The sequence below is a fragment of the Melospiza georgiana genome, chromosome 4 (genome assembly GCF_028018845.1).
Source record: "Melospiza georgiana isolate bMelGeo1 chromosome 4, bMelGeo1.pri, whole genome shotgun sequence".
Taxonomy (NCBI): Eukaryota; Metazoa; Chordata; class Aves; order Passeriformes; family Passerellidae; genus Melospiza; species Melospiza georgiana.
The window spans coordinates 70,915,219-70,933,827 of NC_080433.1; the positions used below are offsets into that span (position 1 = coordinate 70,915,219).

An 18,609-nucleotide genomic window follows, 5' to 3' on the forward strand; every position below is an offset into this window, starting at 1 on the left:
TCAGGTGCCTAGAATTCCTCTATTAACTAATTCATTTTCTTCCCCTATCTTGCTCAAACCATGGTAAAGTATTTATGACTTCTAATAAGTGTGAAATTGTAGGTTAACTAAGCATTGCTAGGCGATGATGAGGTAAAATTGAAATAATAACACAGTAACACAGATCTTTCCATTTTAAAATTAACTGCAAGTCAACCACTACCACAAGTATGTGTCAACTGTGAATCACATGTTAAATGAAAAACCAGCTGAATGAATGAAGTAAAACAGCACAACAGATTGAAAACCAAATTAATTCCAAAGTCTTAGCAACCTGCTGGGAAACCTGCAAGGAATAAAACATTGTTGGGATAAGTTTACTTGCCAAATATAGGTTTGCACTTGTACCACTTAGTTACACAATGAAGGAGCATGCAGAGGCCTGCTGAATATTCCAATTCTCCTTCACTTGACAACAGACAGATCTTGCTTCAATACTTACATTTAGCAGCTGTTCAAAAGCATAGCTAAAGCCTTTTTTGTAATCTGTAATTCCTTTAGCAGAGATTTTATAGACAGCTTCTTTCAGTTTCTTCTTGTTCCTCACATTAGCTTGGACAAGATGATTAAAGCAACTGACATTCTGAGCATTGTTATTAAACTGCAAAATAAACAGAAATAGTATTAGACAGTTAATTTTCTTTTCTGTGTGTATTGTATAATTAAATATTTATGTTTTCTGGATTATCCAATAAAGAACGTCAAACCTAAATTTTCATTTCCACTATGTTGAGAGCAACCAGTAGTGACTGGAGAATCCAAAACGAATTTTTATTTTCAAAAACAGGTATTTGATGCTTCACTCTGTGGCAACCCAAAAAAATCTACTATAGTGGAAAAAATCACACAAATTTTGTTTCAAGTTTACATAAAGAAATCAAACTTAGAAATGCAGACTTGTGGAAATTTAAAAAAATAGATAAAGATATATTTTACCTTTTTTAACCCCCTGAAAAATATTGATTGAGTTATCAGGTTATGCATATTGCATGAATTAGTTTGGTGTTTTACAATGTAACTTGCAGATCAGACTCAATTGGTATATATAAATTATGGAAAACAAAATATACTCTTGGAAGCACAGGAGAGTACAGCTGCAAATATGAGAGTACTGATGATAGCAATAGAAATTTGTGTCTCGAGAAAACACATATTTCTACTGTCTTACTCACATATCTATAAAGACTACTCCCTGAAAAGTAATTTATACGATATTCTGACATTATGTAAAAACATACACAGAAATTTAAGTGCAAAATGTTGTCTGCACAAGTGGAAATCAGTTTAAGGCTGCTTTTAAATTTGTCTCTGTATAAATATACATGTATTCACGTATACTAAAATACAGATCTCACAATTTACATTTTGACTGAAAGCAGATTTTTATGCCTATTCCTGATTATGGATGTTCTGTGAAAGTAAACATAAATGTAATTTTATGCTGTCAGCCTGGTGCAAAGCTTTAAAATAACTTAAAAATCAAGCCTCACTGGCTTAAATCTCACTATTGCTAACTATTTCAATAGTGTTCTGTAGATAAAAGGTAAATAAAGTCACAGGTTTCAATAAATACTCATCTACTTAAATGTCTAAAATAAATCACTGAGTACCAGGCATAAAGTACAGAAAGAGAAGTGTTTTCATCAGCAAATACCAACCTGTAAGTGTACGACACTTATAACAAACAAAACTTAAAAAGGATAAAAGGATTAATATTCTTAACCATTTTTAATAACGCCTAGTATTTCAATTCATGTTATTAAGAAATATGATCATTAAGAACTGTATGTTTTTAATACATTCTGTATTGCCCAAAAATGAATGCTTTTGGGACCAAAACAACCCAACCTGTTTTGCTGCTTAAACAAAACCATGAGATGATCACACAACTGTAACTACTTCACTCTGCTGCAAAACTCTGACACATACAATGGTGCTTCCAATAAAAGTTTCTTATAGAACTAATCAGTAAATCACCTAATGATTATTGGAGACATAAACCATGTGGAAGTGAAAACAGTTACTGTGTTGTGGAATTATTTGAGTTTGCCTCACCCTAAATTTATAGCCGTGATAGGATAATTACAAACATAATGTAATTTTATAAAGACAAGGCCTGAAAACCAATTCAATTTTTGAGTTGGAGTAAAAGTACAGAAATTTTATCAGGAAAGTAAAAAAAAAAAAAAACAAAAAAACCAAAAAAAAATTATCTAGTAGGCAGTTCAGCCCTACAAAAGTCAATTTCATCTGAAAAAATAAAGTGAAAACACTTCTTCAGTGTTTTCACTATATATCTAGTATATATATAGATCTCTCTCTACATATATATACATATATATATATATATATATATATCACTAGTAGCTATATAATATCACTTCACCAGTGATATTATATAGAAATTATTTAATAAATGAATATAAAATAAATCCTAAGATCAGTCCTTTGGCCTGTACATGCCTTGTTTTGGCTATAAAAACAGCAGTTTAGACATTCAAGTGAAAATTTAGTGACAAGAGAAAATTTCTCCCTGGTATGTCACTAACATGAAACTGCCAATCTTCGTCACTTGCAAGCAGTCCTGGAAATATACCAGGATAATTATTTCTAAGAAGGCCAGGACGTATCCAGCACATGGATTGGTAATTATGGCTATAGAAATGATTTTTAAAATATTTTAAGGAATACTGGTTCAAACTGTGCAGGCAGCTGACAGGGAAACTGCTGTACTGCACTTATATACTAAACTGCATTGCACTCACACACTCTGTAAAGTGAACAAAGGGTCAAACCAAAGCGTCTGCATCTGTAGATGCACAAATGCTGATGTAAAATGAAGGAGAGAAATGACACATTTGTAGCATGGAGACTTACATCAACCAAAGTCTGCAAATGCTCTAATTTAATTAAGCAAATGTATGAGCCAGCTGTTTGCAGAGGCATCAGTCAACATTAATGTCAGTGCCAGTCAGAGAGGCAGAGGAGCAGAGTTTGTGATTCGGTGAAGGAATCACTCGATGGAACAGAAATCCTCCAGAATGAACATTTCCCTGTTTGCTAGGAGATGAAGGCAAGGTTCAAATCTGACTGATGAAATGCTGGTGAAGAAGGAAAGAAAATTCAGGGATGAATTTAATTAATCTTAACTCCAGGAAAGCACTGAAGTAATGGAAGGATTTCAACTGTAAACCAGAATATCCTTAAAACTGACTTTTTATACATGGCAAACACCAGGACCATTCAAAACTCAGAGTTAGCCATACTGAGCCAGCTTTTAGCTATGCTCATATGAAACATAATAGCAATAGTGGCACTATTAGTTTTTACTCATTAAGATTTGTAAAAATTTACATATCTTAATTTACAAGCCAAAATAACTCCTGTAACCCTTTATTGATTACTGGTCACATTGTCTGACCCTCAAGTACCATAATAGTGCTTATTTCAAGTTGACAAGATTTCTTGAAAACACAATCACTTAGGATTCAACTGAAGAAAGAACATTAAAGCTCTCAAAAACCAGAGCCATTTCAGAAAGTCCATGTTCTTACAAAATCAAATCCTATCAAAGGTGTAAAATTAAGGTAATTACAATTCATACCTTATTAAACAAATTATTCTCAGTATATCTATATGAAATATGACAGTTGGGTATTTATCAGCCTGGCATTCCCTCTAATTATTGCAGTAAATATGCAACAAAAGTGCTATCAGAAAGAAGGAAATGAATGGGGCTTTTTTATGATGTTGTGGCCTCAGTGATTCATTTACAAAACAAAATATGACATTTGAGGGAAACCATTCAATTGTTCAAATGTAAAGTCACCCTATAGAGTCTGTCACCACCAATGACAGCTTCTATTTTTTCAAGTACATGAAAAGCTTATTCCTTATCTAAGCTAAAATGAGAGAGGCTTGCAACATAACTGCTGTAAATCAAGGAAAACAGGATAACCTTGAGCTTTTTATTTTAAAGCTTCATGAAGTATTAATATAATTAAATCTGTCTTGTAATTATACCTGCAAGGTATAGGATCTAGATGCAGTTTCCACTGGATTATTTCTCACTACCCCATTTATTTATATCCTATTGCATTCTCCACCTCTGGGATGTCCCAGAACAATCCTCTGCTCTGAGGAAATTAAGACCTCCTCCTCACAGGTTTGGGCAGGAATAACTAAGCCTGCTGATGGGGCACAAAAAGTCTCAAGAGAGCTCAATCTCATTGACCTCAGACCACCAGTACAATCTCTGGGCATATATGGGGCAACTCAATAACCTGAGAGAGAAGAAAACCAATTCAACTTTACATGAAAGTCCAAATGAAGGGCTTTGAGCCTATTGCTGCTTGAGCTTTGTCATTCTGGAGAAGGTCTGAAACAGAAATACCAATGTGACAGTCTTACAAGGACTTTCTCTTCTGATTCAAAAGAGGATCAACTTGAGAAAACCAAGTGAAAAAAAACAGTGAAAAACTACACAGAAGTGCAGCATAAGATTTAAATGCTTGATTTAAATTCCCCTCCCTTGAGTAGCTCCACTGAGGTGTGGGCTCCTCCAGCCCCATGGATCTCTGCAATCCCCAAGAGCTGAAATTATAGAAAATAGGAGGCCATCATTCTGAAAACCTCTTCTAATTCCAAAATAGTTACTTAAGCACTGCTAAAAGCCTCCTCTTTTACACAATCACAACCTGGAAATCCTTCTAATAAAATCACTAAAATTGCTACCACAACATGAGGTTATTGGGGAATTCAAGGAAATTAAAACAGAAATATTGATTGATTTCCTATATCTGTTCCACTTTGTAGATATGCAGGTCAAAGAATGAATAACAAGACCTTACAGACAGGTGTTTTCATTAAGAGGGCAGTATGTGGAAAAAGATGGGAGGGTGAAAAAGAAAAAAAATCTGGAGAAAGCATCTGAAATGAAGGACGAAAGTATCAGAATTCAGCATGAACTCTGTGATTCAGTTGAAAATAACAAAATCTTGAAAATAACATTTGAAAATAACAAAATCTTGTGTAAATCATCTCATCACAGCAAAATGCAAAACCAAAGGCCAATAAATCGAAAACTTCAAAAAAGTTTTCAAGTTTTAGTCACTAGGTGGCACTAAAACAAAAAGAGTTGAACTGATCTTAAAAGGACCATGAAACTCGGGATTTTACATTTCTGGTGGAGGACATTGGTGCTTTCTGTAACTAGCATAAAATTTTCATTTAAACTCAACCAATAAAATATATTCATGTTCTAAATGATTGAAGAAACACAAATATTAAAATCTATGGTTCCTCCTTAAGGCAAATTTCCACATCTTGAACACAGGAGGTCCCGAATCTAGGAGGACAAAAATTATGGAAAAGCTGTAAACCAGCTTTGAGAAAGCTGTAAACCAGATTTCTAAATGTTCTTCTGTGCCTCCAAAATCTGTAGAAGTGATTACATAAGGCATGTAGGACCAGATCTTTGTAAAACTTCAGATTTTCATAATTATCCTTACCTATTGCCTCCCTTTTCTGTCAGTTTGTTTACTTACATCTATTGATCCAACATATCATGTTTAATCAGAATCTTCTGGAATTGCATTTGTAAGTTAATAATAAAATTAAAAAAACAAACCAAATCAACCTCAAACCAAACAAAAAACAAACAAACAAACAACCTGAAACCAAACCAAACAAAAATAATTGAAACCATACAAACAAAAAACCCAAACAAAAACAAAACCCCAAAACCAACAAAAATCTCCCTTTCCAAAATTTTCTGACATGAAATGAGAACCTGACTTAAACTGCATGAAAGTGGTGCATTTTTAAACATTCATAAATCTTTATCTTTTACAGAAAATAATGCAAACTTGAACCAAGCAGCAGATTCTACACTTAAACTTGCTCTAGAAACAAAACACATTTAAGAAACGAAAATCCCAATTGATTAATAAATCAATAACATCATTCCAGGAAAACTGAAAGTTGAGGAAAATATAATGACTTTGCTAAAGACTTATTCATAGTACTGCTGTTGACTTTCAGTCTGCTGAGGTTTGGTTTGTTGCTATGCTATTTCTACCTCATGGCTAAATCAGCTTGGTGACCCAGTTGTATCCATACGTATTAAATGAGCAATAGTGAAATAGATCTGATTTCACCAGGCTTTCATTTTGTAGCTAAATCCGGCTTTGTCATTTTTTTCCCATTTTTTTTTCTTCCCCTGCTGCTTTAGGCTTGGTAATAGGATTTCAGGGTTAATCCCAAGAATAACTGAATCTTGAATAAGGCCAGTTAGAATCTGTATTTGAGCAGTGAGAAGACATTATAAATATTTATCAGAACCCATTTAGAGAATAGAATGAAGGCAATTTGCCAAGTTTTATTCCCATGTAAATTCTCAGTACACAGAAAATCTGAGGTAGTTCAAGCAATAAAGGTTTGTAATTTGACGTGAGAGAAAATAATATGTGATATCAAAGTTCACCATTCATACCTTGCTATAGAATAACTTATTTCTCTTATTCTATGATTTATGTACAGACAGTATTCAGTACAATCCTACAGATACATGGTAGAGAAGTTATAAGAAGCCTATTCAAGTACTGAGAAGAATATCTGCATTTGTTAAATTGTGTTTCAAGTATCAATGAAACAATATTAGGATTATATGCCAATTTGCACTACTGGAATTCACTGAGATTTAAAATATATCACATTTATTTTCTATCATTTCTTTTCATATACATGTCCATCATACACCAGAATTAGCATAATTCAACAACAACAAAACTGTTAGATCAATAAAAAGCTGTTGAAAAAAATATTGCAGAATAACATAAGATAAATATTAGGGAAAGGACCAAATGCAAGGCCAAAGTGTGCTCTCAGTCAGCTTTTTTAACCTTTATAACCAATATTGTGTCCTGTACGTAAATCAATGCAAAGCTCCCACTAAGTACGCCAGGATTAATGTTCAGACCATAAAGCATGATGCTGCACTGCCAATCTCAGAGTTACAGCACAGAACATCAGTGTAGGCTTAGAGATGAATTTGCTTAGCAAGATGAAATTTATGGTCTTTTTCTGCTGCTGTGGCTAAGTTAGCATGCATTATTTACTTGAAATCATGTCTTTCTGACTTGTACTGAAAAATTCAGTGCTGTAAACTTCATCATCTCCCTGGGAAAGCTGCCTGATCTAAACGACAGCACTGCAGCTCTGCATGGCACTGCTCCCCAGACTCACTGGGGAAGAGAGCTACAACAGGAAGAAACTTCCCGGGAAATTATTTTTTAGACATTTTCTTGTTATTACTTGACAGGGAGAATCTTCATTCGGTCAAATTCAAGTTGTCTAAAACATGAAGCACCCTTGCCAAAAGGATGAATCATGAGAATACATCAATCTGGAAGGGATCCATAAGGATCATCAAGTCTAACTCTCTGCTCCATGCAGGACTACCAAACACTAAACCACAGGACTAAGAGCATTGTCCAGACACTCCTTGAACTCTTGGAGTAATGACCAATTCCCAGGGGAGCCTGTTCCAGTGCCACACCACGCTCCCAGTGAAAAATCTTTTCCTAATATCCACACTGAACTTCACTGACATCCCTCATGTCCCCTCATTGGTCATCAGAGAGAAAGTTTTAAGTATTAAACTGTTACCTATAGATTGTCCTCGTATGTGTGGTTATAGAAAGTATGTTTTTTAAAAGGTGGATCACAGAACAAATAGCCTCCACCTTGTCTCAAAATTTATGTACAGCCTGAATTTTCTTCTTTTTTTCACTAACATGGTGAGTCATCTTTCTCCAAAAGAATCATTAGAGCCAGCCCAGCCCAGCCTCTTCTGAACTGGTAAGGAATGAATTTATTGTTCAAGAAATCATTCTCCCATACAAATTTTTAATGATATTGTCACAATGCTGCCTGATGATAGTCTCCTAGCTGGAAAGCTGACTCAGCAATGCATTTTTGGTCCAGCATCTGACATGCCATAAAACATCCCAAGATCAATGATGTGTCTGACAAAGCAGGGGCCTCCTTAGTAAGATTTGTGATTTGCTGAAAATTAAGGAACTGGAAGGATTCAATGATTTATTAGCCAGGGGAACCATGAGGTAGAGTCATCAAATAATTTTATATACCACTAAACTACACATTTTAAATACTACTTTTTATATACTACTTTTTATACACTACTCATTTTAAATACTACTCATATCCTAGAGAGCTCAGATTTATTCTGGAAACCACAGACCCCCATGCCATGTGTTGTTAGAAGTCTGACTCCCTGACATTTGACAGCTATAAGAGGAGACAATAAAAATGTGTATTGATGCCCAAAGCAATCCCTCAAAGTAGGAATGGAGGTGACTTTTCTAGACATCTGGAGCTGTCAGCTATATAGTACAGTAATACATGTACAGTTTCCAGCAACATTCCTGCTCCTGACACCCTAATGTAGAATTTGAGCTTCTAATTTCCACTCCCTTTGGGTCTTCATGCACTCAAGCAAACTATTCCCTAGAACTAACGCTTTGTGACAGATACAAAATGAAACAGATCATGTTTTTATATTTTTACTATTAAATTTCCAAATCTTTCCATGTCTTTTTTACTTTCTTATATCCATTTTGAAAATCTTCCTTCTACAGCAAGCTAAAGTTACAGTTAATAATGTAACGTGCATTTCAGGTTTGCACAGGATTTTGTATGGAATATTTAAGAGAAAAACCCTTATATAGAGTAAAGGAGACGTATTTAGTTGGTTTGGAGATTAAAAAGTTGTGTAAAACAGAGGTGCTAGTCCTAGAGTCTCTAACAGTGAAATTCATATGTGTGCTCACATGAATGTTTTACATTTGTTTGTGTTACCTGTGGGGACATATATATATATATATATATATATATATGCATACATACATATATATTTATACATAAATATATAAATATATAAATATGTAAATATATAAATATATAAATATATAAATATATAAATATATGTGTGTGAGATATAGGTCTAGATATACAGATAGATAGATATAGATATATAGATAGATATATAGATGATATATAGATATATATGTGTGTGTATAGACATATATTTATGTATGTTTGTGTATATACATGTGCTCCGTGCATATTGGACCAGTTGGGAAGACGTATGGGAGGATACATGGCACAGAGCTGCAGCAGCCTCAGCTCTCTTGGGGTGTTGAATCTGGCATGATAAGCTTTCCCCTAGCAGGTAAATTAATAGATGTATAAAAAAAATAAATTCCAGAGTTCAGATGTCTTGGTTATTAATTTGTAATTCTAAAAGAAAAATAAAGCTTCTAAAAGTTTGTCAAGTTTATTTGTAGCTATGTAAGGCTCAGTTTAAATGAGAAGTTAAGAGAAAAACTGTTGAAACACATTTTTTCTTTCTAAATCCTGTAGCAATATATCAGGTATGTCCAGATGGCCTTTGAATAAAAACATGAGTAGCTTCTGTGTGGGCTCTGTCTGGCTGCAGCGTTTCAAAGGCTTTGTAGCTTGTGCACAGTTCAGAGGGGAACGTGGCAACTTGGCTTTTAGAGATGGTCCTGATCTGAGCTGTAATTCTCAGAGAGAAAAGAATTGACATGATTTTTATTTATATTGTGTTTTTAAACACTGACATTACTATTTTAAGCCAGATATTCCAGAAGAAGCACAAGCAAGTACCACAAGGAATATTATCACTGGGATGGAAAAGTAGCACTTCATTTTCACCTCTCTGCCACAGGCTAGTCTGTATTTGTCTGCTTTATGTAAGCATTTGCCATTTGGTCTTATTGCACAGACAGTATTGTAGGGCTTGTTAAAATGAAGTCAACAGGAAATTTTTACTTACACTAAGGATAAGAAAAAGCTTAACTACTGAATGTGTCTTTTGCTACATAGACATGGAAAAACTATGAAGTAGACAGAGGAAAGAAAAAAGGAATTGGTATGTATTTCCTGTTTGTAATAATGAAAGCTTTGCAATATTTCTTATTTTGAATATTTGTACCACACAAGGGTCATGAAGTACTTGCCAGTCTATTAATAACTAGAGTGGATGATGAAGAACTACTTGGGACAAACATTTAAGTTGGCAGGACAAAACAAAGAGAAGAAAAACCAACCAACAAAATCTTTACATATTCTTGATTTCAAGCTAAAAGGGACAATGAGACACTCCAATCTGATCTCTTGCCTACTGTCTCACTACTCACCTACCACTGGTCATTAAAATTCCCTTGGCTCCTTCTGCAATAAACCATAACAAATACATTTAGTGGCAGATGTTTGCTTAAAGTGCATCTTCCAGAAAGGCATTAAATATTGATATGAAGACAACAAGAATCTTTCCTTGGAATTTTAAAGGCATTTTAACTGGTTATATGCCATTCAAATTTATTTGGCTTCAACTCGTGCTTTTTGAAGTGTTTTTACCTGAAAGGTTTGAGAACCTATGGATAAAAGAGTTTCCCCAGAAACAGCATTACTCATCTGTGATGACAGCTGTCATTATTTATTTCTATACCCCAGAACAACCAAAAAAAAGCTCAAATTCTGTGAGTTTGAGAGCAGGCCTAAAACTCAGCTTCTCAGATGATGCACTCAGGTGTGTGAGAAGATGCTTTCTAGAGCCAAGCAATCACCTGTAAAACACTTTCAGTCCTCAGAGGAGACACCTACAGTATTTTTCATAATATCTGAGCCAATCAGTTTTGTGTTAAATTACTGATATGTTCCACGTATATGTAACAGTATTCAGCCACAACAAAGGAGTCATACAGTAAAAATCTCAGTTCAAACACTTTCAATTTGCCTTCCAGTAGAGAAAGTGAGCCACCAATCCATACATTATTTAGACAAAAAGCTGTCTCTAGCCATGTCACTGAAGCTGTACAAGCATTTCTAGTTCATCATGTCAGATGAAGACTGCAAGAAGCTCAAGTCCTAGTGATCCCTCACTCTTTCTTTTTCTTCACAAAAAACTGTAATTTGCTTTCCTGAGGAGCAGGGTCCCACTGAAGCTAATCTCATTTCAAAAAAGTCAGCTAAGATAATACTCCCCCTACCCTAATCTTCCTCCCAACTCCATTCCTGTCAACTTTCCCCCTGAAAAACTTCTAGCAGATCTTCACTGACTCCTTTTTTGACTTTCCTTTTAGAGAGAAGGTAAAACCAAACATAATTCTACAAGCAGATAAATATTCCATGACACCGTTTATACTACTGTAATTCCTGCTGCTAAAAATGAATCTCTTTCCAACTTCTTAATAATCCCTTGCTTTCCATAATTCCCAAATTTTCTCCAATTTTATTTGCAGACTACTCACCTTGATTACATTTGCTAGACTTGTCCTCCAGATATATTTCCCCTACACTTATTTCCATAGATACATAGCCTTTCTCTACCTGTAATTATTAGCAAGGTAGAAATTGAATACTAGATTTTGATCGTAACTTCTCTAAGCTTTTCTTTAAACCTCCACCTACAGTGCTTATTAAATATATCTGTATAAAAAAAAATAAAACAACTTTGTAATTCACTTGCCTCTTAAATATGGAAGATGCAAGATAATGACATACCATTTAGGAATGCTAATGATTTTCCATTAAAGAACATTGCTACCAAGATGTGTTTATCTGCAGCTATCATTGCTCCCCTTTTCCTGAAAATGAACCATTCAATTTAAGAGAAACTGAAAGGTCAGTGAGATGGATTGCTGTTAAGAGAATCAGGAAGCTCAACACTAAGACCTAAGCTTGCCTTTCTACCACTTTTCAGTGACTAGGAAAAAACACCAAAACATGTCCCCTGACAAAAAAATAACAAATTACAGGTATTTGTTTACTGCCTCACAGAGCTATGATGATGAGGATCCTGCACACTTAATTGCAGCTACTGTGATTCATTACCTGAAATGCTTCAGGATTAAATCATTAAGAGAGGCTCTTATGCAGACATATTTATTATAGAGAGAACCTGATTCTCTATCTAGTTTTTTATTTGTCAAATAATGAAAAAGATGGCAGGCATCTTCATATTTTCTCCTTAGTATTGTCCATTAAGGAAAATGAGAAATAAAGAACGAAAGTACATTGGTAAAACCCTTCATGCAGGAGTCCTTCTCACTTCCTCTAGATCCACCAACAGAAACACTTCAGTTCCACTCATACCATGATCATGTTTAATTTCTCCCTCAAGTAGTGATGTTGTTTGGAAAATCTAAACACTACCGAACTTTTCTGTTTCAAAATTCAAAAACACAGTAAAAAATCCTGTCCTACCATTTCAGTGCGCAATTTAATTTCACATCCACTAAAAATGTTACATTGAAATAATAAAGGGAAAAAAGTTTAAGTTGTTTTTAAATAAAATTCTTCAAGTTTTTGCCAACAGAACAGAAGTGCACTCCTACAAAGCTAAAATTTCTAGCGAAGCTTCTATAAGCATGACCTGCTACCTGGCTGTAGAATCTAGCATCTTCCTCCCTCCACTAGGACTTCAGGTAAGGTTTCCACTCATGGCATGTTATTTAATTTTAAAAATAAACTTAATTTTAAAATTTTTAATTTTACAAAATAAACTTCCTTCCCAGAAAGAAGGAACATCTACCTGTATTTAAGAGAATACAGGTGCAATGTGAACTGCAGAATACAGGATGGATCATGTTATAGAAAGGGAAAGGAGCCCTTTGACATATTGAAAACACTTTTAAAAAACTTTTTCCCTCTGTTAGCATATTTAAATATTTTAATTAGCAAGGTGTAAAGATTTTACCAGCTTTGGAGTAAGAGAGACAAAGTAACAGGTTTGCAAACAATGAGCTGTGGAATTACATGAAAATCTTCTATTAAAAATCAGTGGGAAAAGGGATGCATCATCCACAGAGTTTTTTTTTTTTTATTCCCAACAATAATTTCACAGGCTGGATGCACAGTTTTTTCTTTGAAATCAACTCATGTAGAAATCACCTTTTCTCTGAGTTTACTCAATGTGCAGAACTGCACAAGAGCAGGAGATGAGCTTTCAATTTTCCCAGAATATGATTCTGTTCTATCTCATATGCACTTGACATTTAATTTCCAGTTCCTAAGCAGTAAATACTAGTTTGGATTTTTACAAAGGCTAAGTGAATTTAAAAAGTACAGCAGCTCCTGACCTTTAACACATCTGTTGCAGTTAGGGAGGCTTCTCCTTTGTGTGGTTTTCTGCTTCTCTGCAGATTTGAAATCCATTTCTCCTGCACGCTACCCACAATCACAAACAAATTACACTCTCTGTGTCAGCATCTGAAACCAAGCCACTAAATCACGACGTGCTGGGATGGAATTGCTGCCCCCATCATCTACAGCTCGCTGCTATCAAAGCCTCTAACCGGATTAGTGGGAAAACAGCTGTATCACTCATACATTTAAGCCCTTGCAAACAGCAGGTTTTCTGCCTGCAACAAAGCACAGCACTTCAGATAAGGAACATGCAAATCCCAAAGGAAACCATGATATGTTAACCCCTGGCTATCTTTTTACAATTCAACAGTTCATTCAACCTTTCTTTCCCTGGAAATAAATGAAGGAATGTCACCGTGATATTTTATGAAAAATCCCTTCGCCAGGATTTCTTTTCCTGGGAAGATGAGAAGCCTCAGCTTCTCTACGGTTTTCTGCTTTGGAATGTGATTTGGAGAATTGTTTACCCAGCATGTGAATTGTTTTATTTAATGAGCAATCACAGCCAGCTGTGTCAGACTCTCTGAGTCTGTCACAGGTTTTTATTATCATTCTTCTTTCAGCCTTCTATCTGTATCCTTTCTCTTTCTATAGTATAGTTTTAGTATATGATATGATATGATATGATATGATATGATATGATATGATATGATATGATATGATATAAATAAATCAGCCTTCTGAGAACTTGGAGTCAAATTCTCATCTCTCACCTCATCCTGAGGACCTCACAACACCACAAAGGAACTTCATTTATTCAGCAGAATTAATGTTTTTAGCACATCTACTTTTAAGCTTTTTTTTCCCTAGGATTTCCTCATATACAAGGCACAGTTCATGAAATCATCCTGTCACTTTTAAGAAGTGATTGACATGAGTTAAATCCATGTCTTTCAGTTGTGGGTATGAATCATCATGCACATGGGCTTTGTGGGACAACATCTTGGCAGAGGTTAGCACTGAAACAGCTCTCTAGCCAACTCAAAACCCCAGACCAAAGACTCCATGGTTATTAAAGCTAACAAGCCATAAAAAAACTGTCACATTTTAAGCCAAAAGATCCACGAGGGAAAGAAAAATTGTGGATAACTTATAAATAGTGTTAGTGTTCATGTAACCATATGCTAATGCTGTATTAACTTGACATTTTCACCTAGCTTTTTGGACTTTTTGATTAGCCTATCATGTCTAATACTGGGATGCTTCAGGGGAAAATGCTCTCAAGCAGAGACATGCAATATATTGAATAATTTTTTAAAAAAATTTGAATTAATCTGTATTTATTTCACCTAGAACAAAATGTTTAAGTTGTTTTTTTGCCTTTTGGGTTTACTAAGAAAGCACTGGAATTGGACTTTAGATAGTCCTACTCCATTATGGAATATTTTGTCAATAAAGATCATAGAATCATGGAATTGTTTATGTTGAAAAAGACTTGAAAAATTGTCTAGTACAACTGTTAAACTGATCCCGCCAAATCTTTAAAAGCAAAAGAAACCTTTAAAAAAAAATCTTCAAAGACCAAACTTCTGGGTTCCTCTCTCTTGTATAGAATGTCTTATAAGCAGTACAAGGATTTGTTTCCTATCTATAGCTTATTATTTCCTGTCTATTAGAGAAATAAAATACATATATGTTACAAATCCTCCACCACAATTCCATTCATAAACCATCTGAATGCATAAAAATATAGGTTATATCAAAGTAATTATAATACTGAAAAGTTTTAATAAGGACAATTTTAAATTATAAGTGAACAACACCAAATAGCAGTTTATGAAAGATTTAGAGATGCCATGTTCTATTATGCACATTTCTGAGATTGCTGCCCTCCACTGATGATGAAAACAACATGACCAAAATGCCCTTTTTGGTTCAGCAATCAAATTTCTGTTGTGAACCTCTAAAGTTCATTCAAAGGGAAAAAATGCCCCTTATATATTGTAAGTAACAAACCCCTGGGGAAATATACTGTACAAAATACTGGGGGTTTCTGGTCCTTTTCTGACACAAATCCCAACCTCGAGGCCTCATTAGAATAATAGTGACCCTTAGCTAGTAAAATACTCACAGCCTAAGGAAGGCTTAGCATTAAGATGACTCTTTCTGGTCATGGAGAAAATGGAACAAAAGAGTTTGGAATTATGTGTAAAACAAGAGGTAGTAGGGGTCTAGATATTCCAGCAGTGAAAACTGGCACAACTCCACTGAACATAGTAATCAATTTCCATCAGTTTAGATTACAAGCTTTTCTTTTTTTTTTTTTAATTTAATTGGTGAAACTAAGAAGATTTTAACTCCCCAACATCATTACAGACAAGCTTATTTCCTTTAGTAACTATAATTTAAAAAAAAAAAAATCAAGGTGTTTTTATTTTTATTATTTACTGCAATTTAGACCAAGGAAAATGGTCTTATCCGCTATTAAAAACTTCAAAAAACGAAATACCATTGAGAATAAACACTTATCTGCTCCTTGCAGAAAGTTCTAGCTAGACTGTCAGAAAATCATGAAGCAATAAGTAGTTTTAAAAAATATTTCTTTCAGTTAGATTCCAGGTCTTTCTCCTCCAGGCTGGCTACAACATGAATCTGCAAGTTGAAAATTATCTCCAAAATCATTCCAGTTACTCATCATTGACACTGTCTGTTGTTATTAAGAATATGCCAGTGTTCTCATTTTAAATCCATAGAATCAAAACTCTACAGTTGAATAGCTTAATTAAAAAAAAAAGAAATAAAAAGCTTTTCCCAAGGCTACAACATGACATCCAAGGTATTCTCCTAAAAATGGAAAATTTCCCATCCCTTCTTCATAGATTCTTCTCTCTATTTTATTATTTAATATGAGAAAAAATATTTTGCCACCCATCAAGTGGCGAAGAACTATAGAACTTTTCAGAAAAATTTATTGGGTAGATCAGATAAATGGCTCCACATCTACTGTCATTATGCATCAAACAACATGAGCAATCCAAATATCTTCTGTGAAGAAAATCTGGGAACCAGCAATTATTTCAAGAGGATTTGCATACACCAATCTAATGGGAGAGGCTTTATACAGACAAAAGAATAATATTGGAAAGGAGAATTTGGCTCTGCAGGAGTTTATTTAAATTACTTTTGCCCTTCACTCAAATGTATATGCAATATCAAATCTAGGACATTCATTTTTTATATAAGAAAGCAAATACAATATATTTTAAGTCTCTTTGCAGCTTAACATTCAAGTACCTCACGTCTGGTATTAAAAGTAGTTTGCTTTTGGCTTTGTTGACAATGCAAATTTTGTGGGAAGAACAGATACTCACTGAAACTACATTCACAAAGTCATCATCAGACAAGGTCTCCAACATCTCAATGACCGACGTGCGGATCAGCTTCAATGTCAACCCACTGACGCTCCCACTCCTGAAAAAATTCACAATGGAAAAGTTGAATTCATCAACTATTATCTAACATAAAAAGAAAATACAGAGCACCCACCTAAACACTAAAATTTTCAATTTTATAATAAATAAATAAAATTTATTCCTGAATTGTTCAACTCATCATTAGGGTTATTAAACTATTCATAATTATTAAAGTCCAAAATTGGCATACAAAATCCCAGTCCTGTGCCTCGGATGACATCATAATGCTGCATCCTTTACTCATTCCCTTTTCAAGAAATCTGAGTTTAACACCTTCAACCAATGCATTATCTAAACATTTTATACTCCTACACTCATATTTACAGCACTGGATTTCCAGAAACACCAATGACAGCTTCTTTGATTCAAGGCAAAACCTAAGCTGAAGTGAAGAAATAACAAATGTTGATAAAACTCACTGCTGATATGAAAGCACTTCACCACGTGTGAAAGCATTAAATGCAAATTCTGTGCCTGAGAAGCTTTTCAGCACAAAGCAATCCGACACATCAGGTTCAATGCTCTCTTCAGTCCCTCAACTTTGCCTACACCACAGAAGCCTTGCTGAGGCAGACAGCAAGTTTTTATGCATTTCTTTGCTTGCTTTCTAGCAATTTTTTATAGCAACTGAACTTGGCATTTTTTAAATCTGTATTGTAAAACACACCAAGTCCACATACATTCTTATCTGTCAGGTGCATTAAATCATTGTCACATCTATTGAAATGCTTCTAGTCATTTGTTTTTAGGTTTGTGCTTTACAACAAAACCTGGCACACACAGGAGAAATATTCACTTGATTGCTGCAGTAATTAATAAGTTGAAAACAGAAAAATATTGAAGTGATTTAAATAAACATTTCCTTGCCTCCAGTTTAAATAACTTTCATGTTTAGTTTAGGCTTTTTGGAAATATTTCCTATTATGTATTTATTTTGCTCATACCAAGATTTTTGAAGCTTGCATACAAGACCCCTTAATTGCCTCTCTGTTTTTCAGCATACACAGATTTGTTCAATGTAGCCAAGTACTTTTACCCCACTAATGTCAGTATTCAGACATTAAATACTCACGCATCCACTAAAATAAGCATGTCCTTGGGAGATGCTGCTCCTTGGATATACCTGAAATAAAAAAATTACATGTTTTACACAAAATTGCATAAGCATTCTTTTGTGTGTGACGGAAGACACTCTGGGATCTCTAAACACAAAGCAGCTGGACCAATGAAATCCTCCTGTTGTAGCTAGTACAAAACCCATGTGTTGTTTTTTAACCCATGTGTTGTTATTTCATCTCTTGCGGTGTCTCCCAGGTAAATCTAAGTCTAAACCACACTAGGGAAGTGTGGACATAGGATGGACTAATCAAAATTCACTGTTTTCATGCAACTGAAGAACAGGAATGCTGTTTCATAGCTACAGATCTTGATGACTGATGAATTATTACTCAGTCCAGCTTAGGCAGAAATACTTAGTCCTTTAGAAAGAAAATATGTCCGACTACATCCAAGTATCAATGTGCTTTATGTCTTGAGAGGCTTGTATTAAAAAAACATGAGAAGTAATTCCACCTGGCTCCCATCTTTTACACATCTAGTGATTTTATTGCTGGTTTAAACCACTGAGGCATATTTTTAAATATTTGCAAAATTCTAGAAGAATGGTTCAGTCTAATATTCAGGATTATAAATGATTTTGACACAAAATCAGTTTTTAACTGTCTTACACCTATTTGGCAGTTAGCCTCCTATGAAAAGTCTATGTAATTCAATTGTACAACTACTATAGTAGATATTGCACAACAAGGAGTATAATTTGAAATTTTTTTTATTTAGAAAAACTAACAAGTTTAAAAAAGAAAATAAAAATATCTAAAATGAGTACCGTTACAGACATACAGAA

At 34.4% G+C, this 18,609-nt stretch overlaps 1 protein-coding gene across 4 annotated transcripts in view; it reads right to left on the reverse strand.

Annotated features, from left to right (window-relative positions):
• Window positions 1–18,609, reverse strand: part of CACNA2D1 (calcium voltage-gated channel auxiliary subunit alpha2delta 1) — a 360,232-nt gene that overhangs the window by 81,143 nt on the left and 260,480 nt on the right. For all 4 annotated transcript variants that reach the window (XM_058023720.1, XM_058023719.1, XM_058023722.1 and 1 more), the window contains exons 9-11: window positions 17,779–17,829; window positions 16,605–16,704; window positions 482–640 (exon numbers count right to left, since the gene is read on the reverse strand). In XM_058023720.1, the coding sequence (XP_057879703.1) occupies window positions 482–640; window positions 16,605–16,704; window positions 17,779–17,829 (310 nt within the window). The remainder of the gene's footprint in view (window positions 1–481; window positions 641–16,604; window positions 16,705–17,778; window positions 17,830–18,609) is intronic.